We start from the raw sequence: 25,520 nt of genomic DNA on the forward strand, positions 1-25,520 counted from the left end.
AATCCCATCGTCCAAACACAGTTCAGAGTGATGAAGCGGCCTCGGGGAACCCTCAGACTCCAGAACGCCCCACGTGTATACTTGGACAGCAACCTTATGAGTGAATGGTGTCCACAACGTAATGTAATTAGCATCCAGTTTTATTCATATAAATGTGAAACACAAATATTACATATGGTTTAAAATTAAAAAAGAAAAAGGTCGCTTATCTGAAAGGGGTGGTGGCTGGTCTTGCAGGGGGGAACCATAGGCACACAGCAGGTAAGTAGTGGTAGTTGTAGCAGAGGGGCATCAATACCCTACGCATTTCACCAATATAGGCTTCCTCAGGGAGCAAGTTGATGTACACGGAAGCATTATGCCAAATGTTGTTGTTTGGCTGTCGATATCCAGTTAGCAACAGGTTTAGGAGTGACTGCTCACGTATAGGGGGAAAAAATAAAAAATAAAGTTTCATATGCACCCACAGACCTGACGCGTTTCCCCCTCTGATGAACCGATATGCTATATGGGGAAACGCGTCAGTATCTGTGGGTGCATATGAAAGGGGAGTTACCCAACGCTAGCAGAGTCTTATGGGACCTGGCGCGCCGAGGTGGGCTTTTTAACATGACTGCAGCAAAGACGTATACATCTGTACAAGCAATATAGACAAAACATAACATTTCTGTGCCAAGGTGTGCTTACAATTCAAAGGCAATGTAGTAGATGAGGTGAGAGGAGAAGAGGGCACATTGGTAGATGAATGTCACTAATGTATCACACAATACATTGCTATCTATACACACTGTGCCTCTGGTCGCCTGGTACAAATTCGCTGCAATGACCACATTCCCGTTCATGAATGTGTCTGTACCAACTATCCCAGGCATAACAAATACGGAGAGTACTAGCGCACTGAAACAATGGGGACTGTCTATATAATGCGAGCTGCAGTTTAGGATAACTGACTAAATCCCTAAAAGGTATACACAAAAGAGAAGTAAACTGCGCTGAGCTAAAATAGATCAGAAATATAAATGGTATTTATGCATTGAATGTATGGATCAGTAGCTAACCAAATGTGACATTAAACACATATCCAATCCCAATGGTAATATAATATCCAGTCAAACAGAAAAACCATACCAAACCAATGCAATATTGATATAACGGAATTTATTTATTTGAAAAAGGCTAAACCATAAAATCATGTGCAGCATTTCTGTCTTTTTATGGTTTAGCCTTTTTCAAATAAATAAATAAATTCCTTTATATCAATATTGCATTGGTTTGGTAGGGTTTTTCTGTTTGTCTGGATATTATATTACCATTGGGATTGGATATGTGTTTAATGTCACATTTGGTTAGCTACTGATCCATACATTCAATGCATAAATACCATTTATATTTCTGATCTATTTTAGCTCAGCGCAGTTTACTTCTCTTTTGTATCTATCCCAAGTGCAGCTGGAAATGTGCATGACGGAAATTAAATACTAGTTACCTAGCAGGGCCACTTGTTTCAATAATTTAGACTTTGCTCTTAAATCAGGCTGGTTTAGGCCTCATTCAGGTCATAACTCAGTCAGTGAAGACTGAAGAGCGGGGGAGTACTCCTTAATTACATGTCACTTTCATGGGTTTAAATATTTAATACCGTGGCTATTTGGGCATGTATATTCACCTGGGTGGTGGGAAAAAAAGCCATCCAGCTGAAAGCATGTAATAGAGCAGGGATGGGGAACCTCAGGCCCTGGGGGCCGTATAAGGCCCCCGGAATCATATGGTCTGGCCCTCTGAGCTTTTTTCTCCTGCCAGCCTCATCTGGCTAGCAGGGTGCCTAGAATGGCACCATGCAGCCAGAATCTATGCAGCAGTGCCACCTGGAGTGTCCTTAGGAAGCTTCAGATGGTCACACCGCTGTCCTTACAGTTCCCCGGAGCATTACCAGGATGCTACGGGCATTGCTATCATCCCTGGCGATTGTGACCCCGCCCCCGTATTATGTCACACGGAGGGGTGTGGCCATCACCGTCCCGCAAATAATGTTATATCTATCAAACTGGCCCTCGGCAGAAAAAAAAGGTTCCCCACCCCTGAAATAGATCCAGATGTCCGGCACCTCCTGAGCACACATAGTGATCATCTGTGGACCCTCACTAACCAGAAAACACCAACGCAGTTTACCTCTCCGCTACCTTACCCTTTAAATATTGTGCAACAAACTTTTTTTTTGTAGTTTAAGGTGGATGAGGGAACTCCCTCAAGGTCTATCTAGGAATGCCCTGATGCCACTCCCCACAAAAAAATTAGGTGCGTGAAATCACAAAGTGCAATATGCACGGTCAGGGTCCTCTTACAGCGCAGTAACAGGAGCTATTTTGTGCCTGCGATGTGTCACCATTGGCAGCTTTTCCATACCGCCCTGGCAACGCAACAAGGGCTTCGCTTTTAATTGAAAAGCCACAGTCACGTCCACCAAATTAGAAGTTGGGCATTTGTAGTGGTCATCTCCACATAAGGTGGTAAACCCTAGATCAATGTAACATTATAAAGGCGGCTCGCTCCCATATAAAGAATGAGTGAAGATATAATTAAAGCACAACTAGACATAATACACAAAAATGATCCATTCTAAAACAGAATTGACTGGAGTTCTATATAGTAAAAGCTTTGTCAACTTTTTTTTTTTTTTTATGCAGGATTGCTTTTACCAATTTGAATAAAAATATATAAAACTCAACGCGTTTCGCACATACCTTGCTGCAGCTTCATCCTCCACTACTTCTGTATCTGCCCATGCGTCATCAGAGCCCCCTGCAGGAAATCCACAGGTCACCAGCAGAAAATGAAAGCATTACAAACCCATGTCATTGACCCCCCCCCACCCCACCACTGGAAGGTCTGCTTCCACACCAAATCCCTGCTGACATATACTCCATTCATTACATCAGCAGCCGTAACTGGAACCATTGCCCACTTAACTGCTACTACATTTGGTGGGCTGCAGACCTTACGCAGGGTTCCACAGACCTACAGGCAGGAAGTGAGCTATGCACAGGAGAAATATACATCCCGCCATGCGTTCACTGTATTATTACATAGAGCACTTGCATACACATTTCTGATGGATAAAATAGGAGCAATCTAATTCTGCTGACACAAAGGTAGCACTATCATCCGCTGAATATTGCAGCCAGAAACTGAGCTCGCGATTTTATATTACCGTTCTGTACATTTAATAGAAAAATGGAAATACCAAAAGCCGTTATTTTTCTATAAAAGGAGTGAACAAACCTGAGAAAATATAATTATACCCGGTGCGTCCGTATAGCTCTCCCCATCCAGCCAGTGTCGCCGACCTGCAAATGTGCTGCAACAAGAATTAAGGACTTATAGTGAGGACATATACTATAATACAATCCATTCTTTTAGAACATTTTAATGCATCAGTTTGGAAACCACTGGTCTACGACCAGAGACTCAGACAATTGAAAGCATCGAATGACTTTTGGCTCATAATTTATTTTATATACACATACATAATATATATATATATATATATATATATATATATATATATATATATATATATATATATTACACACACACACATCTATCCTCAAATCGCGCCAAATAGCCCTGTTTGTGGCGCCGCAGACTTTGTGACTCAGCTGTGCCAAGGGTCCTGCCAGATACTTTAAAATAGAGTATGTATCTTATTGGAATCACTAACACGACAAAAATACCAAGCAAGGCTAAACAGACTACTCACGCTGGCATATCATGTACTTCTGTGTGTGACAAAGTCGCTAATCTGGGAAAAAAGGCAGAAGACAGTGTTGCGATACCAGCGACCCGCGCCATATATATCGTTTCTGCGACTTTAGACCAACTGCTTTGTGACACAAGTACTCATTTAATGTGTCTGGTACACTGCGAGAGACTTTCTGTGTGGCTAGGCTGTGAATAAGACGTGATAATCAGGATGAACTACGAATTGCTACCGTGGCGGGATGTCTATGTCACGACAGGCGTCTCGCGCACAGGGAGCACAGAAAAATAAAAAACAATGTATAAATAGATTTCAGTATGAACATAAAATAGCTAAGTAAATCATAAGGTTATTTCCTAACCTCAGAGAAAAGTCCTCTTTTTGAAAACGTGAGTGCCCCTTATTTTAGTTATTGCCCTATGATCAAACAATAACACAACTTTCATTCAGTAAGTACAGGTGAAAAGTTTTCCTCTGTTGTACCTTGCGGGTTTAGGCACTAGGGGGAGAATACTCACTGCACCGTCATACTGCCATATGTCTGCACCAGAACTGCTGCACATATGACTGCTGGGACACAGAAGCCACTTCTGAAGCCACTGCTGCGGTCGGGAGCAGTTAAGTGGTCGATGGGCCACCACGTCGGTTTGTCAACATTCTATCATGACGACATTTCAGCAGTGTCGACATTTTATACCTCACCCCTCCAACCATACTAAGAATTACCAGGGGGGTGCCAGGAGACTAAATACACAAGGTCAGAGCATATAGAGGGGAACCAACTTTTTGTTTCCCTTTTTTGGAAACAAATGGATAATGTGTTATGTTCGGCTATTACGCCAGCAGGAACTATTGTGCATTTCAGATTCATTAATAATATCTTTATTTATAGAAGCGCCACATGGGTTCCGTAGCTCCATAGATAGTAGAAGAAAGATTGTAAGATTACATGGATAACAAACAAGACCGTTCCCAACTTTACAAAGATACATAGATTATAATCCGCAGATGTTATCATTTCGCGCAGACCACAGAAGGAGAGAGGTCTCGGGTCTATAAAGAATGTATAGATGTGTCCTCATTCATCTAGCCTCAATACGCCGCGCAGTGCGACTTGCCTGGCGTGAGTGAGCCAGCAGGTACCGTGCTACTCTGCTAGCGTGGGGTGTCTTTTTTTGGGGGGGGGGGGCAAAAATGCGTCTAAGTCGCAATACGAAGCGACTAGGGCGCACCAGCGGACTGTGCTGATTATTTTGATATGCGACACTTGCATATCTGTGCGCACCTGAGTCTGTATATGAAGACCAACGGAACGTGCGATACAAAAGCCTCGCCCGCTACATCGTAGCGCAACATATACAGAGACTCGGTCACACACAGATATACAAGTGTCGCACGTCATATTAATCAGAACAGTCTCCTGGGGTGTCCGAGTCACATCGCATTTTAGACGCATTTTCAGCACATAAAGACGCCTGGCGTTAGAGTCTCGCAGGACCTGGTGCGCCGAGAGGGGCTTTTTAGCGCGACTGCAGCAAAGATGTGTACGGATACATCTGTATTGTATATTCTGAATGTGCAAAGGTTTTTTTAACTTATGGGTTGTGTGCACTTAAAAAAAGGACGGAACTGAAGTGTGAATGTTATGAACTAAAAATTAGGCTCAGCACAGGGCTGAAGCCAAACCTCAGCAAAAGTGCCAACTAGAAGAACCCCTCCGATAATACAAGAGTCTCTTGTTAATGCCCTAAGCCAGTTGTAGCCGGTCCTTTGGAGTAGACCTAAGCGTTCTTTCGTGAAACCAGGTAAAAGACCTTCTCTGTGAAGAACAGGTGCATCAGAGTGGAGGAGGGGGGGGGGGGGGTGAGGGGAGAGACACCTAACAAAAACAATATTACACCATATAATCAATGGACCTTCTGTGAGATCATGGACCAGCGGATAGGTGCAGTGAGTGTAGCCTGTTATAATGCAGAAGAAATTGCAATAATGAGTACAGGTCGATAAACAAAAAGATTTACCTTTCCCTTGTAAAGAATTACTGGGCAGACAAAACGTCCCCGGCAACGCGCCATTTTGCTGCGGTTGACAAGGTCTTGCAACCTGCTGACCTGCACCGTACTTTCAAACCTGTAACAAATCCCAGTGAATAAAACTTCAAGAGCCCGATTTAAAGATAATGAATAAAGGGAAATGTAATTAAAATAATAAAGTAACTGTACAAGCAGCTTAACCTGTGTGCACTTATATTGTCAGCTCTCCATATATACTATACATTTAAATGCATTCTAAAAGTCTACACACACCATGTATTTTAAAGGGTTGTAAAACCTGGAACATGTGTTGATCAAATCTAGGCTTGCTAGATCATTCCCTTAAGTCGGGACACGTGAATTACGCAGGTTCTGTGGTCGATTAAAAACCAGGTGAAATGGGCCCTACAGCAGCCGACAGATTGTCCGATCCTCAGACCTTCGATGTTCACCGAGCAGTCGAAGGATCAGTGAAATTCTACATGTTAAAAGTCACCGATTTGCAAGTCACAATCATATTTTGATAGTGATAGGCAAATCAGACGTTTGATTTCACCGATCCTCTGACCCCGGCATCTGGGGATCGCAGAATTGCGACTATCAGTCGCTGGTGTATAAAGTGCCTTCATTTATGTATCCCAACTTAAAGGGATGACACGGAAAGCCTAATCAAATCAAGAATGCCTCTTCACACCTCTATGTGTATAAAGCTGGGTGCACAAGAGTTGATATGTCACCCGATCCGGCTGACATATCGTCCCTGTCGGCAAGTGTGTATGCAATATGACCGACCATGCATGCTCCCACAGGGTCGTTCATCGCACCGACAGATCGGGCCTACATTCTGCTGAATCTGTCAATTTGATGAACGACCCCATGCTTGTGGTAGGAACTGGTGAATGACATTTTGTGCGGCCGCTCACCAGATCATGTGGTGTAAAATGACCGAGCAATATGTATCGTGCGTCGGTCGGGTACACACATCGTCTAGTGTGTACCCAGCTTAAGACTCAGTCAGACAGGTGATAAAAAATAGCTGCGCCCAAACCAAAGCATTACAGTGTTTGAGAATTCAAGGAGAAGTGCTCTCAGATTCCTGTAGCCGTAGCCTACCGTACGGATGATTGGATGGTGAAACCTGTTCTGCCTGGTTATACTAAATCCACTTGGATTTCGAGTAGTCATTTAACTGGGAAACCCTATGCAACGAATGGCCAGTTTTGTCAGAAATGATGTGATCTGCATATGTGTGGGCAATATAAGAGATTTGGGAATAGTTTTAATATCCATCATCTACAATTCAACCTGCAACCAAGATGAAATGGTCTTTTAAACCACACAGCTCCAGCAATACCACACAGCATAGACATTTAATTTGATCAATTGAATAGTCATCTAATATTCAATCTTTGCTCCCAAATTGGAAACAGTGCAGATAAAATTGTTAAAATGTGCTGTACTTCTATCCAGAAACTCTTCGACAGCAGTGGTGTCAAACCGGACTGGATGCCTACATCGTAAATTAAATAATGCAAATGGGTTTTACAGCATAAGCAGTGATGGCACATTCCTCCCGCATTCCACAGCAGCAGGGTAGGTAATAATTCAGATGTGATAGGAGATAACAAGTGCTTTATAAGCTCTCTGAAATGTGCACATCTACAGCACAGTGAGGTGCTGCCCCCTGCCTGCACAGCGGCACATTTCAGAAGCAACACAAAAATAAATTCAATGGAAAGAGCATCTTTCATGGAGCGCGAAACGGCAGCGTAAACGCCAAGTCCTTGAAGTTCCATCAAATCTATAATGTTTTCAGAGCAAGACCCCATGGAAAAAAGGACGGAATAAGATAGTCTCTCGCAAGTTGCTAATTTCGTAGCGGAGCGCCAAAGGCAGGAAATAGTTTATTACATACGTGTTTTTGTCGTCCTCTGTGCTCTCGTATTCCAGGAAGACGATCTGCCTGGGGTAGTGGCTGCACAGCTCGCCATTCGGGTTCTGGATGATGCTGTAACAATAGTCTCTGCCGAAGAGTTCCAAGCAGCGCCTTTCGATCCTCTCCACCTGAGACATGGGGGGGGAACACATCTGTTCAGGTCACCAAAGCTCACACAGAAACAACAGCATGACAGGAACCACCTGGTAATGCCAAAATAATAACCCAACATTGTTCATGAAACCGTTTAAACTGGGAGGAGCTGTTCTATATACACCTAATACTGAATATCGATAGAACTAAAGTAATTATATTTATTATAAATTCGGTATACAGTTTCCTAGATTACGATGTACTTGACAGATGCATAAATACAGAGGGCTTACCAATTTAATAAAAAGGGACTTAACTGGTGAACAAAGTTTCCTATTCATCAAGTTCCCTCTCACAGATAACCACCACCGACTTCTGACCAAATGGCCATTGTGTGAGCCTTGCTATGACTGCAGGGCCAGTTGAAGTCTTCTGGGGGCACAGGGCACGCCCCCACTCCTCTAGCCCTCCCCCTCTCGTTAGCACCGCCCCACTCATCATCCGACTCTCCACCAGTCGTCTGAGTCTTAGACATGCATGGGACTGCACAGTGTAGTAGTGTGCCCTTCGCCCCCCTAAGTGAAAGAGGGCCCATTTCACTGTGCCCACGTGTCTCCCCCCCCACCCCTAAATCCAGAAATTACTAAGCACTCAAGAAAGTAACAGGCTATGCTGGTAAATAATAAAAATACTTATTTTAAACAGACCCCTTTGGTGTTGGTCGAACAAGCGGCAACATTGGCAGCAGTGTCCGACACTTGGCACAATATGGCAGGATGTGCGTCTCCGAGGCCAGCACTATAACCCGATCGGATCGCTACTAGGCATGCGGGTAAATGAACTGTGAGGATGACCAATTATAGCCTACGCGAGTACAGCTGGCCGACCACCAAACAGGTCCCAGAGAGTGCGAGCAGCTGAATGGCTGGACCTTATTCCAGTTGGGCCTCTCATGCATTATACAAATTTGGACAAGGTCCTTGGTGCTTGGGCCAACTCACCGGATGACTCATGTTTGGCTGCCTCTCATCAGGACTCCACCCAATTCTAAAACAGCTTTGGATAAAGTTGGAGACATCAATAAAAATAAGATCTTACCTGCTCCCGACCTCCATCCTTATGGCCCCACATTGGCTCCAATGGTGAATGGCAAGAGAGAGATCCTCTCCCCTGTACCGGTGCCTATTGTCAACTGTGGGAGACTGAGGGGTCTATGTACTAAGCCTTGGAGAGATATAAAGTACCAACCAATTAGCTCCTGTCACTTTTCAAACACAGCCTGGAAAGTGACAGGAGCTGATTGGTTGGTACTTTATCTCTCTCCGCGGCTTTATACTTAATCCCGCATGTCCGTCTATGTAATGAAGCAGACCCCATATACTTAAAAATTTTAAAACAAAATATAAACATAGTCAATGGGAATCAGGTAAAGGACATAAGTGTCAAAGAGAAACCCTATGACGTTATTCTTCTGTTGCAGTTTACAAAACTAAAGCAGACAAATAAGTGACTGCAATATCCTATCCTCAGCACCAATTCTCAAATGCCTGCATTAGAAACCAGCATCAGGCACAGAGAGGCAGGAGGTCCCCTGCTCTATCCAGCTGTAATATTATGCAATGTACTGGCTCACTGAGCAGAATTATAGCTCAAGCTTTCGAAACTACTATGGTCCTTTCTAAAATTAAAAAAAGTCTAATTTTTATATACGCGTCAGCACTTTAACTAACCATTGCTTCGTCTTTGGCAGGGATAGAAGATAATTAGCTTTTAGATCTACGTAATTTAAGAGGGTTCGGAGCAAAGTCTGCTCCATTATCAAACAGAAGGTACCCCAAAGCTTTCCCCTCTATCACAGCTGTGGCTAACGCAGAACTATCCTCCACTGTGTGTGACTCAAGTGAATGGTACATTTTTATTTATTCCAAGGGACTTGCAATGCAGCTTAAAACAACTATAAAAAAAAGAGGACACCTGATCACAAACTAATACCAAAAATACAGGAACATACTAGTCAGCTAAACAATGACTTGAATAGATAGCCAGCGCTGAATATGCAACGTTAACAATAAAAGCATTAACAAAAAGGAGCAGCAGACAAAAAAAAAAATAGGAAGGATGCATTCAAATCTTATTTTCACTTCTCTAACAAGATAGCGGAGAGTCTAGAACCAATTTTTGGATGTTCAAGTCACCTGACTGACCCACAGCACTACCGAAATCCAGAGTCACAGGAGACAGAAATCACTACGCTAAATAAATACAAATATGACTGAAGATGGTTCTGGTTTAAAAGTGAAAATAAATCAAGGAGCATCGGCTTATGAGTGTGAAAGTACACAAGAGGGCACAACTAGATAACTCCACCCAAACACTCATAAACAGCATAATTCAAAGTTATATTGCATACAGTACACACAGTTGTTAATAAAACTCTCACTGAAGCGTACTGTAGGTGTTTTAATCTCGCTTTAGATACATTAACATATCCATAATATAGCATAATGCAGAGTTTCCCAAACTCCAGGTTTTAAGGATATCCATGCTCGAGTCCAGAGGGTTAAATCAAATTGACTCAGATACTAATTAATTCACCTGTGCTCAAGCATAGATATCCTTAGAGCGTGGCCTGTAATAGCAGAGTTTGGTAACCTCTGGAACAATGCACTATAATGGTGCTATAACAAATAAGAATGCTTTACCAGGGACTGAATAAACAAGCCCATACAAAGCAGCTACTGTATATTTTACCAAGTGTTGACTATTGTGAACGCAACAGGTAACCTTGAATTTGACATAATTCTGCGCGAAGCAAACACTCGTTCAAAAGTCAGTGTAGAGATCCCTTTGCATAACGTTACTGTTTTATGGCGCCAGAGAGCGCTAACTAGGACTTATTGACATACTGTACTAAAACCACAATTTCAGAATTTGGCATAAACACCTGTGCGTTCCTTAAATGCTACATAGGCACCTGGCTAAGATAATACAGGGATACTGGACCTTATACTGTTACAGAGTGTCCACACAGTGACAAGAAGACATAGAAGGCCTGATTCTGCAACGCACACAACTCCCTATGCGGCCGCATTTGGAATCTTGCAGAGTCCCGTATTCTGAGACGCACAGATCTCTGCTGCAACGCCCCCTGCTTTCGATCATCTCTATCATCAGAACTAACCCTACGGAAAGGTTTAGATCCCCTTCAGTATATGTACCTGGAAGTGACGGAAGTGAGGGCGGAAGTGTGGTTCCATGCCCATAAAGGCCACCAAAAGAAGAAATGTGTCCGCTCGCCGCACTTTCAGAAACGGTGGCTCTCTTCACTCGCCACAGGTTTATATTCCCCCTCTATGTCCACGTAAATAGTAGGGAATGACGTTGGACAGTAACTGATGTCAGGGTACATCTACAGAAGGGGATCTATCCACTACCCTAACCCTACTCCAAGCTGGGTGCAAGAGACCAGTCTGCAACCGGCATCCCCTGGTCATAGGGAAGCTTCAGAAAAGGACACAACTCTGGCTACAGGCCCACCTGACAGTTTTCTTCGGTGCATATACCCAAGTGACATCCTGGAGCGTATTTACTAAAGTGCAGGTTTTTAGAAGTGGAGTTGTTGCCCGTAGCAACCAATGAGATTGGTGCTAGATAAATGATATTTAGAATATGATTGGTTGCTATGGGCGACAACTCCACTTCTAAAAACCAGCACTTTAGTAAGACACCCATTCACAGACAGACACGAACGAATGAGATCCATCCGCCCCAGAAACGCCCAAAGATACGTGTAGATAGATGCACATGTACGCCATGGCGCATGCTAAAACTCGCCATGGGCAGCACCTGCGACTCATCATAACCAGGCTCTGATGCTCCAGCAAGTTCTCATTCCCAGTCGGGGTACCTAGCAGGAGACCCCTGCCGTCAAGGGAAGGGGTACTGGGGGAAAGTGACATGTTAGGCAGATATAACCAATAAATGAGGTGACAGATCTGGTCTTGCTGACATAGAGCAGTCATGTCCCTGACATTGGGAATAACTGTCTGTACAATAATAATGATGAGGTGTTACTGCAGGAGGGGCCCGGGCCAGATTCTTGTGCAGGCAGCTCCTGAGAAAGGATGGAGCACTACAGCACCCAGCATATTGGTGGGCGGGTGTCTTGCTCTGCTGACCCCATATCACCCCTGGTCACCACAGCGCATCAGGGAGTGTGACAGATGTCACGTGCGAGAACGGCCAGTGGGGGCGCTGTTGCACAGCCCGTACCCGCAGCTCTCCCGTCCGCTCCTCATACCCCCCTTTGTATACACCCGGGCACCCCGGGACCAGCACCGGGGGTCTCACCTTAGCGCCCACGTCCCTGGCCCGAAACTGAGCCCGTGAGAACTCCTCCAGCAGCTCCACCAGCCCGCCCAGGCGGCCGGACTCGTCCATAGCGGCCCCTTCGGCTCAGAGGCTGCACCCCATCCCGTGCACCGGAGCCCCGGGAGCCGCCTGCCAGGACATCCGCAGCACCGCGACCGGCCCCTCTGTCTGACGTCTTGTGACAACTGTCCCCGGCAGCTGTTGATGACGTCACGGGCAGGCCCATCCGCCATGTTGGTTGGGGAAGGTAAGCGCGGACACAAAACAGGTCTGGAAGGCGGGGACCGGGCTGGGCGTAGATTGCAACTGTCCGGGGACCACCTAGCTAATAAAGCTGTTTGTATTGTTGGCAATAGACTGTAATACCGGTGTCAGCCAGCAGTTGGCAGTGCAGAGCTCAGTTCTTATTTACTAGTTAGCGGTCTATTTACTAAGCAGTGTTAGGTCAGAGTGAAAAGTGATAAGAAAGTGATAAGGTACCAGCCAATCAGCTCCCAACTGTCATTTTTCAAACACAGCCTGTGAGATGACAGTTGGGAGCTGATTGGGTGGCACCTTATCACTTTTCACTCTGTTTCCTTAGTTTGTACCCTCCCTGGTCTGGGCTGGAAAGTCATCAGTTGACTAATGTCTGACCATGCTGTAGATACTGGGGTGAGGTTTACACCCTCATCTTGAATCCCATTACAGCACTATAGATACTGATTTTAAGGGGGCTTTCCCAGCCTCCCATCTCCAACTAGGATCTAGCAGCAACCATGAGAGTAGGGGTAGGCCAGCTTCACGAGTGCCATTCTGGCCAATAGAAAGATACGTCCTTGGCTACGCGCTTCCCGAGGGAAGTAGGAGGTCACAGGTGCTTGATGACGTGGTTTGCACTGAATTTCGTCACTTCGTTCTTGCCTACCCCTTTTCAGTGCCATTAACTGCGACTTTGTATTGCGGGGGCATTACCACGATTACCATAACTCAATGCACCCTCCCCCCCGGCTGTCCCCTAAAGGGAAGGGGCTTCCTTAATGTTGGCAAGTATGATCAACCTGTTAGGAGCCGTATTGCTGGTGGAGGGCTGATGCACAGAGCCAACATTTGGGTTGCCCTGAATGGGTTGGGTACGCAACGTAGCCGGAGCACCCTGTGCCGCAACCACCCCCTGAGCGGCGCGCATATTGAAAAATGCGTGCCGCGTGGTCCTGGCAACTAGGGACGGCCCGAGTGTCAGTACAGATCCCACGGTACTGTGGCATTGGCCGCACTGCCCACCTTACGGTCCTCCTGGCCATGCCCCTACCAGGGTTGTAGCGTCTCCAATGTGCCCCTGAATGGCCACACCCCCTTAAGGCACTGGGGCCTGCAACTTTTTATCTACTTTATGTGTTTTCCTGACAAACTGTACACACACAAAGGTATTGTCCGATATTAGAGGGGTATTTCCAGAAGTCCGGAAATTTGGGCGTGTACTTTGAAAGTCATTTGACCAACAATTAGGTACAAATAGAAAAGTAATGTGAACTTGCATTTTTTTAAAATTTGTAAATGAGCGTTATTTGCATACTTGCCAATATATTTGTTCTCCCCACTGGGAGATCCTGGACAGGAGGTTCAGGGTTAAGTGCAGGGAGTGTGGTGATGCTGCAGATATCGACCACTGATGAAGTCCATAGGGATGAAACGCGTTTGGGGCGGCAGTATATGGACACATGCTGTTATCATTATGCTAAGGGCTCCGTGTGCTCTGTGTGAGGTCTTGTACATATGCATACTTGCAGGGGCAGAACTATGGGAGACAATGGAGGCACCTGCCGCCGGGCTCCCACTCTGAAGGGGCACCTCCTCCATTGTCCACAACATATTCACCCCACTTAGGGCTGTTACTATCTGGAGTGTACCGTCACGGCCACCCAATACATGGCACCCCTTCCTGGCACCTGAAAAGCCACCATACACTAGTGGAGAGCTCCATGTCAGACCATCAGCTGCTGCCTTCTTCTATCTATAGCCTGTCTGCATGCAAATTGCTACATTACAGTGTCAGCGGCTCTGAAGGGGGGGGGTTGTGATCGCTGAGCGTGGAGCGGCGGGCCCCGGCTTACTGGTGAATCTAGCAGTCTGTTCTAGAATAAAGCTTGCCGGATCCTGGTGAAACTAGCAGATGGGTCTTCGGAGCAGTGGAGACGGACCGAGGCATGCTTATCACTGACAGGCTGGTTCATATGGATTACTTTTAACTTAGATGTATGTGACTATGTGCTTTTATATTGTGTAAAGTGTTACAGAAAATTACAAGTGTGCGCTCCTTGTCCTTCTTTCCTAGAACTACTTCAACTCAGGTGTGGTGAAACCCTAAATCAAGGCAGCTGCTCTCCAATATAATTGAGCATATGGGACTGTGAATTTATACAAAACACAGGTGGACACAGGCCACGATGTTTTACATATATATATATATATATATATATATATATATATATATATATAGAGTGGCAGTATCACCAGAGATGGCGTTGGTGAGCAGCAGATTCTGTGTGGGATTGGAGAGATCCTCCCACACAGGCTTGAAATACTGAGTGGTGATACACCTGTTGCTGCCTTGTGGATAGAGCTCAGGTGTAGGCTGATGAAGCAGACCAGTCAGAGAGCCCAGTGAAGCTGAGCGAGCCATTGGGAGGCCAGAAGGCCTGTGTCTGAACCTTGCAGGAGGCAAGGGGGGACCACAAAACTCTCAGACTGTGACAGTGAAGCTGCAGGCTGAGGAAGCCAGGGCCTGTACCTGGAGGATACAGGGACAGCCACCCAGACAGACTGTGAGGCTGTGGCAGCCAGCCAACTAAAGACCAGGCCGGAGCCTGGGTTAACCTGCAGGACGCAGGGGTAAGCTGACATTGGACTTTTATTTGCAGACTAGCTGCACCTTACATAGAGAGGGCTGAAGAAGTGAGCTAGTTGCCCTGATTGGGCTAGGTGTTTTGTTATTTTGTTTCCTGTCTGTGTTGAAAGTAAAGCACCATTCCATTGTTTACCTGAAAGCTGTGTGTGGACCCTCATTAAAGCACCTAAACACTGCACCAAACCACTCTCTACCAAGCTAATTAACCCCAAGACATCACAATATATCTATATATAATTTTATTTTTTTGTATCCAAATGCCATATATATATATCGTTCCAATGGCGGCACTCCGTGAAAAACAGCACACAAGTCAGTGCATTGATAACAGCAACGTTTCAGCGCTTTATTTCGCGCTTTTGTCAAGCCAACATATGTTATGTTGGCTTGACAAAAGCGCAAAATAAAGCGCTGAAACGTTGCTGTTATCAATGCACTGACTTGTGTGCTCTTTTTCACGGAGTGCCGCCATTGGAACGGTATACACAGCTTCCCTCATTCATATGAGGCAAGACTGAGGAGGGCACCCGGCAAGTATACAGCTGTACGATTTGAGTGCCGGATCTTTGGATTGTTTTATATATATATATATATTACCATCCAGATGTTTCTGGGAGTACCACATCAGATATCGAATTTGACCGACTGCTTTGTAATGATCATGGTGTGCGGTCGCCTCTCTCATTATTCTGCCCGGTAGTAATGGTCGCGCCTGTGTGGTCACGTCAATCTTCATAGCGACCAATGTGGTTTCTATGGGAGGCTTCTTAAGTACTGAATAACAAGCTCCAGTATGATTCACATTTCCGGAGCTAGGCCCCAGTAGCTAATGCCATCTCCAGATGGCGCCAGCCATTGTAGCCTATAAGCCACATTTTTCAGTAGTTATTGGGAGAGGGATGTGTAGGATCCCTGCCCGGCAATGGGCGCTCGCACATGTGTGGTCAGCAGACTGTATATGTGCAGTAGCGCAGCGGGGTTCTGATGGAGAAGGAAAGTGATCTCATTAGTGATATCTTCACTTCTAACACATGGCAGGGGTGGGCTCCTATCCTGCATGTGATTCCTAATACATTCGGGTGATAATTATTTCTTATGGTGGCAATAAGAAATTACTATCGGAACAATACTTGATAATTAATAAATATGCCCCATAATATGGTTATTTCACAGTTTATTTCAGAATAAGTAAAATTGTACTGAAGATCTCACAGTTTAAAGCATCTGAGACTGAAAGAGTCAAATCAACCAAACCTTTAATTGTTTTGGTTTGATTGATAATTTATTATCACTATCAGCTGTATGTCACCTTATATACTATTTGTAGTGACACAGAAAAAAGGGGGAAAGGGGTTTATTGGAAAAAGATTCTGCACAGGAGATCAATTTGTATTGAAAAGATTATTTATATTGTAGAAGAAACCAACTGTAATATTCGGTAAATGGAACTATTTGCCAAAAGATAAGTGTTGTTGGTGGTGCACCCTATAGTCAAAAAATATTGAATTGCAAACAAATCCCTGCACAGGCAGGTAAAAAGAAAACTATTATGTGGGGCACTCTTGAGAAAAATAGTATTGAATAGAAAAATGATAAATTGAATATTTATAATAACAATTTTAATAGTACTCTTTAAAAAATGATGTGTAAAGCATCCAAAGAAGAAAAGAAAAAATAATTATAATTGGTTATACTGTAAACTCAACACAATTTTATATATATATATTAATGTGTTAGAGTAAATATCTTATTTCGGAAGGTAAGTATTCCCTCTTTAATAAGAAAAATGGGCTAGAATATTTAATAGAGCAATTCTCTAGTTCCTAAATGATGGGAAAAAGAGAGAGTATATATGTATACTTTAGCGACCACAGGTAAATATTAATCAAATTATATCATGTATATGGGCTCATGACTAGTATACAATCATTTATCATGCAGATACTAGAAAAGCACTGGTACATATATTTTATACACTTGGAAGGTGTATAATATCCCCTATATTGTATAAATACATAAGAGTATTGTCACCTGGGTAAGCATAAATCAGCAGATAGAATTCAAATGTGACATGAAATAAATATTACATAATCATTGGTTGAAGATATTGTCAAAAAATAATGAGAGATCCACAGTTGAAATTCACTCCGATATATTGTTAATACATTAAATCTTAGTATGATATCGGAGAAACCTACATTTAAAGGGAGACAAAGTATCACCTATGTCAAATGGTTGCTTGGAAACATTGACACCAAAGTAAAAATCAACCAATTGCATAAATCAGCAGAGGTTATCAAATATATGAACTCTCTACCAATGAAAGAAATCCTTTATCTTGTAAATGCACATAATCCTGGTGCAATATCATAAATTGTATGCTTAATCAGCTATAATAAATAATGTGTGATTAATTAGTATTAGTAACCATGAAGGAAGTAAAGAAAACACTATAAAGAATGTCTTCCACTTCTGCTTTTACATGGAGGATGTACAAGCCATGCAATGAGAGAGTGGAGACTAGTGTTTATGTAGAAACAACAGCATTGATGGAAGTTGTTAAGGTTCTGCCAGGTGTTAGGTAAACCCTGTTACCATAAAGCATTGCAGGGTTAAATGCGCCCAGGAACAGTCAAGTCCCCATCAGGAGAGAAAGACATAGAGAAGATACTTGATTCCAATACAATATCGTGATTTATATGCTTAATCAGCTCTAATCAATAAATAATTAATTAATAAATGTTAGTGAGTATAGAAAAAATTGAAAACGTAAAGAAAACACTATACAGAATGTCTATCCACTTCTGCTTTTGCATGGTAGGTGTGCAAGCCATGCAATGAGCGAGTGGGGACTAGTGTTTATATAGAAACAACAGCATTGGTGGGAGCTGTTAGAGTTCTGCCAGGTGGTAGATAAATCCTGTTACCATAAGGTATTGCAGGGTTAAATGCACCCAGGAACAATCAATTCCCCATCAGGAGAGAAAGACATAGAGGAGATATATTATTACCCAGTGTGAGCTATACCGTAAGAGAAAGGGAAAATTTCACTGTGTTTTAGCTAACTTGCTCAAACCTTTCAGCAGCTAAGTGCCGCATGTCTGTAACTACAGACAAGTCGAATAGTCTGGCTCCAAAGTCACGCGGTGACCGTTGTGTGTTTGCAGTCAGCCGGCAAGTATCCAGAGAGACACTATGTATCTGCTGCCCAAGGGTGAATAAGTCCAAACGGAAAGAGTATAAGCCGGCAAGGGATCACAGTCGCGGTCATGTGACTAGATCAGCTGACAGGTACCTGAATGACGCGCGTTTCGGCCGGAGGCTTGCTCACATAGAAAGGAACGCCCTGTGTACTGAGGGTTCCCTGTAACAGCATAAATACATTGGTTGGCCTATCAGGAACTGCCATATCTGATGTATACCAGAGCCAACCATAGATTAGTACTATTCAGTCATCAGTCATTTACTGATTGACATACTTGATAACCTATCAAATCTATTTAAAGAGAATTAAAAATGACGTTAGATATAATTTAAACATAAATATAGACCACTCCTTATACGCAGATAGCTACATATATATATATTATATATCAAGGCTGTCATTATGAGAAGAGATTAGTAACCATATCGTACATAGTTAGTCTATGACATAAAAGTATTTATGATATGAGTAAAAAATAAATGGTGACATCCCCCAAGGGGACATACATATAGAGATAATAATAGTAAGGCAACAGTAGAAGGATTGGTATGTATATATAAACATAATTATAAAAAATTATATAATAATAAAAATATATATTATAAGTGCAAAAAATTTGAAAATTAATATAAAAATAAATAATACTTAAGTAAAAAAGAAGAAAATTAGAAAAGGGAGGGGAAAAAAGAGATTAAGGGGAAAAAAATATTCAATGTGTGGTGGATGTGTTGTGAAAGATGAATGCAAAAATTGCATATGTGTTAATGAAGTGAGTAAATGATGTGATAATCGGAGTTGAAAAATAAGTGTGAAAAATAAATAAACAAATTAGGATTATAGTAATCTCTCAAAGAGTGATGAAAGGTGAATGAAAAATGGTGAAAATTGTTTATTTGAAAGTGATCGAAAATTAGATTGTATGTTAGTTTAAAAATTGGTACAAAGATAAATATATATATATAGAGAGAGAGAGAAATTATGGATGAATATCTGTAAATATGATCAGTATAGTATGTATCAATAAATGTATAAAAAATTTTGAGTCCTACAGAAATACACTAAAATTGATATGTTCATTCATACCATATGGTGCCATACTGTTGAGTCTATAGGTCCATCTGCTTTCTCTCTTGAGGAGTTCCTTGGTGACATCTCCTCCTCTTATCCCTAAGTTTATTGTTTCCAAACCAAAAACTTTAATTTCCTTATAGGAACTATTGTGTTTGTGGAAAAAATGCCGGGCTACTGTTGTTAATTGCCTCATTCTAGAAATGTCCGATTGTACATTCCTAATTGTACCCATGTGCTCCAAAATCCTCTGCTTCATCATACGTGTGGTCATTCCCACGTATCTCATTTTACAAGGACATTCTATACAGTAGATGACGTTTTTGGTACGACAGTTGATCAAAAATTTTAGGGTTAATGTACTGCCAAATTTGTCTTGAAGTTTAGTGTTATTACAGATATGCCCACAGATTTTACAGGACCCACACGGGTACGTCCCGACCATCAATGGTTTTTTTGAAGGTTGTTTAGAATAGTGACTTCTCACCAATTTGTCTTTCAAGTTTGGAGATCTCCTCCAGCTCATAGAGACTGTACTGTCCAATTTTTCTGCAAGATCATGGTCTGATAATAGGATATGCCAGTGTTTCTGAATCTTTTGTTTAATCTCCTTCCGATAGTTTACAGTATAACCAATTATAATTATTTTTTCTTTTCTTCTTTTTCTTCTTTGGATGCTTTACACATAATTTTTTAAAGCGTACTATTAAAATTGTTATTTTAAATATTATACTATTTGTAGTGTAGGTAATTGCATATTCAATGGAAGTAGAAAATATGTTTGATACTGTACATGGTTTGTTATTTTAAGTAGCGTTATTGGGGTTTTGCTGTGACCTTTTTATGGTTACTAAGGGCCAGGGGTGTATCTTGAGGTCCGAGCGCCCCTGGCAAACTAAGGAACTGGCGCCCACCTCCAATGACTGCTTCTACTTGAAAAAATAAAATAACGCACACTGGGGGTAGTTTAATTCAGACACCTGTAGAAATAGGGAGAATATTTTTTTTTATTTCTCTTTTTAATATATATATATCTTTTACATAACTTACTCTATTGCAAACCACTATTTATTAATGCCAAAAAACACAGGAAAAGCTTGAAAACATAGCATCAAAAACAAACATGCATTATGGGTAAACTAATTTACATCTATTCAAATTGGACTGCCCACACTGCATTATGCTTTTTAACTCTGCCATATAATTCACTGGTAAAACAGCCCACATGTGTCCATTGCAAATACACACAAAATAATAAAAACAGTCCATAAAGATCATGTGTTAATCCTGAAACCAGAGTATCCACAACCTATAAAGATCATGGTCAATTCCCCATACTGAGAAAAAGATAAATTTATTAGTACTTACACTAGGGGTAGTTCAACTTACATGCCTGTAGAAATAGGGAGCCATATATATATATATATATATATATATATACTTTCTTTTTAAATTATATATATATATTTTTATAGTTTTTCAGTTATGACACTTACTACATGCAAGCACTGTTTATTAATTTCTATATGTCAACAACACAGGAAAAGAGGGCATCAATAACAAACAAGATGTATTGTGGGCAAGATAATTTGCATATATGCAAATTATCTTGCAAATAGAGCATTGTGGTTGATGTGGTGCTTGCACTCTTTTCCTGCAAGGTTGACATATGGGAATTAGTAAGTGGTGATTGGTATGTGGTGGGTATTGTGGGAGAAGAGATATATTAGAAAAATAAAAAATAAAAAAAAATTAGTCTCTCCAATTTAAAATGTTTCTGATATAAAGGGACATATAAGAAGCCTGATACACATTAACAACCAATGGAGGACACTGATAAGAGCAGAGGAGACAGAAGGAAACCAGGGATCATTTACTAACGACAGCTATCTGCGGGACACTGCGCAGAGCAAACAGGAGACCAGTGATTGGGACACTGCGCAAAGCAAACAGGAGACCAGTGATGATTTGCTAATGATGTCCGGTTGCAACGGCACCCCTGGCGAGGGCTATCCAGGCCAATAGGAAGATACGCCCCTGCTAAGGGCAGTCGTAAGGAAGATAGAGAAGAGATAATGGGGATATGTATGAATGGGACAATATATGAAGTGAGAATAAAGGGGAGCCAGACAATACAGGTGCAGCCAATAGCAACTGCTTCTTCTGCAAAAGAGCCTTTTGCAGTTAGGTAAGCAAGCGCCTGAGTTTTACTATATAAGTTAGGATGGCATCCTAGTGTGCACCCATCTGGCAATTGTGCATACACATTTACTAATCATCGACCACATGTGCCATTGGCTGATGTCACAGCTGGGTGGGCATTTACATGTGCCTGCCCAGTTGAGCTGTCAGTCACCGGCGGCCTCTGCAGCAAGTGTACGGGCGGTCGGCTGAATGTGTAAGGGGCATTACTGTGTGTGACGTGTTATAAGGGGTATTACTGGTGGTACCATAATGTGTTATAAGGGGCATTACTGTGTGTGGCATAATGTGTAAGGGGCACTACTGTGTGATGTAATGTGAATAAGGGGTATTACTGTGCAGTGTAATGTGACTAAGGGCACTACTGCGTGGTATAATGACTAAGGGGCCGCACTACTGTGAGACATAATTTGAATTGGGGGTACTATTGTGTGGTCACACCTCTTCCCATCGAAACCACACCGTTTTTTTTTTAACATGCATGCTCTGCCTTGTTGAGGTATGGAGGGGGCACCAATGCTCTTTATGTACACAGGGCACCAAAATGTGTAGTAAGGGCTCTGCTTTGGTATGCACAGATGTGTCCTCCTCTGCATTTAGCAATCCTGTCCTAAGAAATTCCTACAGTGAACCCAATCTAATTCTCTACAACTGCTAAGCTTTTCTTTGTGTGTGACCTACTCCAATGAAGTGCCAGCTTCACCTAACAGAAACCAACCAAATATCTGACTATGGCACATGTTTGAATCCCCTACAGGATGAGCTTAATACAGAGAATGATGTACACGTGTACTGTATGTTGTTCTAATATTAATTATATTAGTAGGAGCATAGACTAAGAAGTAGGAGGAGTCAGGAATAATAAGGGGAGGAGTCTATGCCAGGAGCCAGATGCTGATGTGAGGTGTATTAATTCCTAATTATCTATACACCCTAAATGTCGCTATTTAGCGTTATAAGTCGCACAAGAAATAATTGCTTTCCAGACTTTGATTGTGGTTCCAAAGCACAAAAAGATATTATTCACCAAAAAGCATATAGTTACACGCTATGATCTAAATACAATTAGCGCAAACAAATTATACAATCACAAGGTACAGTTGAATACATACGCATGCGCTCTGAATCCAGATTCCCGGCATCAACTATGAAACCTCCGTCAACAGCAAAGAAAAGATGACTGACTACTAGATCCAGGGTGCTTGCATATAAACCCTTGCAGAGATATGCAATACAATAGAATAAGTTGGCATAATCCCATTGGTTCTTCCTTCTGGTTCTTCTGTTACGATACAGTTCATAGGTCAGTTTGTATTGTAATAGTTCAGCCCCAACAGTTCTTTGTATTCGTTTTCCTGCCAGAAGAAAAGTCTAAACTGGCTGCATTACGGGTACATTTCAATGCCTATCTCTCTATGATCCATAATTCACAGACACAGACGCATGTTGCGATTTTCTTGCAGATGGAACAGGAAGTCTGCAAATAAACAGTGGTTTAGAATAGCACCAAACACCGTCTGTTTATCATGTACTAAACCTGAGATTTTAAATACAGTCACTTTATTACAAAATTAATAATGAATAAAACCTTGAATATTATGAATATTAACCTTAATGCTAGGGAACCTTTCTATGTAGGTGTGCAATGTGTAAGTGTAAGGATATTAAGAAAAGACGCTAGTTAGCGTTGTGCGACTACGTGTTTGTGGAGTGCACCGTGGTACATCTTTTTACATTTGTTCATATTATATGTTTTAGTAAATGTATGTATTTATAGAATGAGGACTTTTAACATTGTTCTATTGCGTGGGAATCGCACAACGCTAAATAATAGCATTGCCGTATGTACTGATATTGTGAGAGATTCGCTAAAATGGCGCTGGGTGGCCATTTGCAAAATGGCGTCTTGTTGCCATTCGCAAAATGGCGTCATGCAGATTTAATTTTGAACAGATTCTGTCTCAGCCAATTATCCGGCTTCGACAGGTGAGCCTGTGTGTCCTTTGCATGCCATGGCCTTTTTTTAGTCCCAGTCCGGCCCTGGCTAGAAAGGAGGGCAGGACCATGTATCGCGCAGCAAAACTGATGCTTTGCCATGTTAGCGCTCTGTGCACTAGTAGGAGTAGGTGGTCTGGATACTACTTGTCTCATTGCACATGTCTCACATTGGCCAGGGGCACAGACGCATGGAAGACAGCGCTTTCTCTATCTGGGCAGGGTGCACTATCATCAGTTATGCAGTCAAACCCCCCAAAATGCCATTTTGGGGGGTTTGACCTCATTTCTCATATGCACCAAGCTTCAGAAAGCAAATCTTTCTGCAGCTTGGACCTAATGGACAATAGCACCTATAGATGGTGCTGCCCAATCAGGGGCGTATCTATAATGGGTGCGGGGAACACGGGCCCCTGGGTCCAGGGGGCCCCGCACCGCACACCCTGCACTCATAATATTACTTACCTCTCCGAAGTCCCACGTCGGCGCGGGGGTCCGGAACTGCAAAACGACTGGAAAATGGCCGCTGCGGCCATTTTCCCGTCGTATGCACAGTACAGGAAAAATGGCCACCACGGCCATTTTTCCAGGATACCTGTGCATACACTATAGACTCTGGGCATATTCTAGTGCCCAGAGTCTATAACTCCGGCTCTAGCCGCACACAGCCCAGTGCGCTGCCGGCCGCTGGGCGGAGGAGGGGGCCCATGTCGGAGACTGCACACTGGCCCCTCCTCTCTAGAAACACCCCTGTGCCCAATAGAAGCCTATGGGTTTCTTTTCACATCACGATGTGAGAGGGAACCAATCGGATCCCTCTCAGATGTCCCTCTATCTCAAAGGAGAGCGCTTATCAGGAGAGCTGTCCTTTGCGATTTTACTCGCAAATCTTGCATGCATACCTGCATTATTAAGAGTGGCGAGATGCATCGCTGGCAGAATGCGATGCTTGATGTACCCCGCCCTCTATCTGATGAAGGACGATGAAAATGTGTTTTTGTTTATAAAATGGAAAAAAAATTCAAGTCAACGCTGCCGTGTAAGAAAGTCCTTTCATTGAATTATCTCCTTTCACAAATACTTTAAAATGAAGAAATAAAAAGCAAAGAATACTAAAAAAAAGGGGGGGGGGATTCCTGATTACAAGGTTCCCAGGAAATCCTTCTAGGATCGTTTCAGCATCAAGGTGTCACTGTTGTTTTTGCTCTCTATACAAAACGTTTATGTGTAATTAGCATGAGGCAGTAGCTGACTACAGATATATTTACATTGACTCCGTCCAACATTATGTCCAGTTGCTCCAGGCCACAGCCGTAGCTAGACTTTTTGGTGCCCTGTGCCAGAAAGAGCATTGGCACCACCCTCATTTTTCATGATGCACCCAAAAAGGGGCATGGCCTCATGGGGAAGGGCCAGGGAAGAGATAGGAGAGGCCAGGAGATGCTGGGGATGAAATAAGAGGAAGTTATAAGTGAGAATGATAATAAACAGAAATTTGACAGGCCCAAACAGTGCCCCCTGGCCTGTGGTGCCCTGTGCGATGGCACCGGCCGCACTACCCTAGCTAAGGCCCTGCGCCAGGCAGCTACTGTATGTCGGCAGATCATCACTTGCTACCCATCACCAGTATGGAGGTTACTGTAACAGGCCCTAGAATGCTAATGAGGTTATTGTGTAATGAAAGCTTTCATGCTGGTGATATCACCCACCAGTATCTAGACCACAGGCAATATCATGTTGTGTATAGATTTTATTAGTGATAGTAATACAACTACAAAAACATTTAATGTTCTGTAAACATCCCATAAATCAATTTTACATTCCCTCTTCTCCTGAAGGGGTTTAAGAGTCCAGAATACGATCTAATCCCAAGAGCTGACATATAATGCATTGACGTGCTGCTTTTTCCATATGTCAGTGTGATATCTCCGCTGTGGATCTCCGTGCAGTGCATTAAACATGTCTGCTGGGTA

At 42.8% G+C, this 25,520-nt stretch overlaps 1 protein-coding gene across 4 annotated transcripts in view; it reads right to left on the reverse strand.

Moving 5' to 3' along the window:
- The window catches only part of MTMR14 (myotubularin related protein 14), an 80,843-nt gene extending 68,436 nt beyond the window's left edge, over positions 1–12,407 (reverse strand). For all 4 annotated transcript variants that reach the window (XM_088473277.1, XM_088473275.1, XM_088473276.1 and 1 more), the window contains exons 1-5: positions 12,170–12,407; positions 7,706–7,854; positions 5,779–5,887; positions 3,280–3,355; positions 2,742–2,799 (exon numbers count right to left, since the gene is read on the reverse strand). In XM_088473277.1, the coding sequence (XP_088329403.1) occupies positions 2,742–2,799; positions 3,280–3,355; positions 5,779–5,887; positions 7,706–7,854; positions 12,170–12,259 (482 nt within the window). In that variant the 5' untranslated portion in view covers positions 12,260–12,407. The remainder of the gene's footprint in view (positions 1–2,741; positions 2,800–3,279; positions 3,356–5,778; positions 5,888–7,705; positions 7,855–12,169) is intronic.
- Between the last annotated feature and the right edge of the window lie 13,113 nt (positions 12,408–25,520).

This window comes from Taudactylus pleione, unplaced genomic scaffold, assembly GCF_031769625.1.
Source record: "Taudactylus pleione unplaced genomic scaffold, aTauple2 ptg000133l, whole genome shotgun sequence".
Classification (NCBI taxonomy): Eukaryota; Metazoa; Chordata; class Amphibia; order Anura; family Myobatrachidae; genus Taudactylus; species Taudactylus pleione.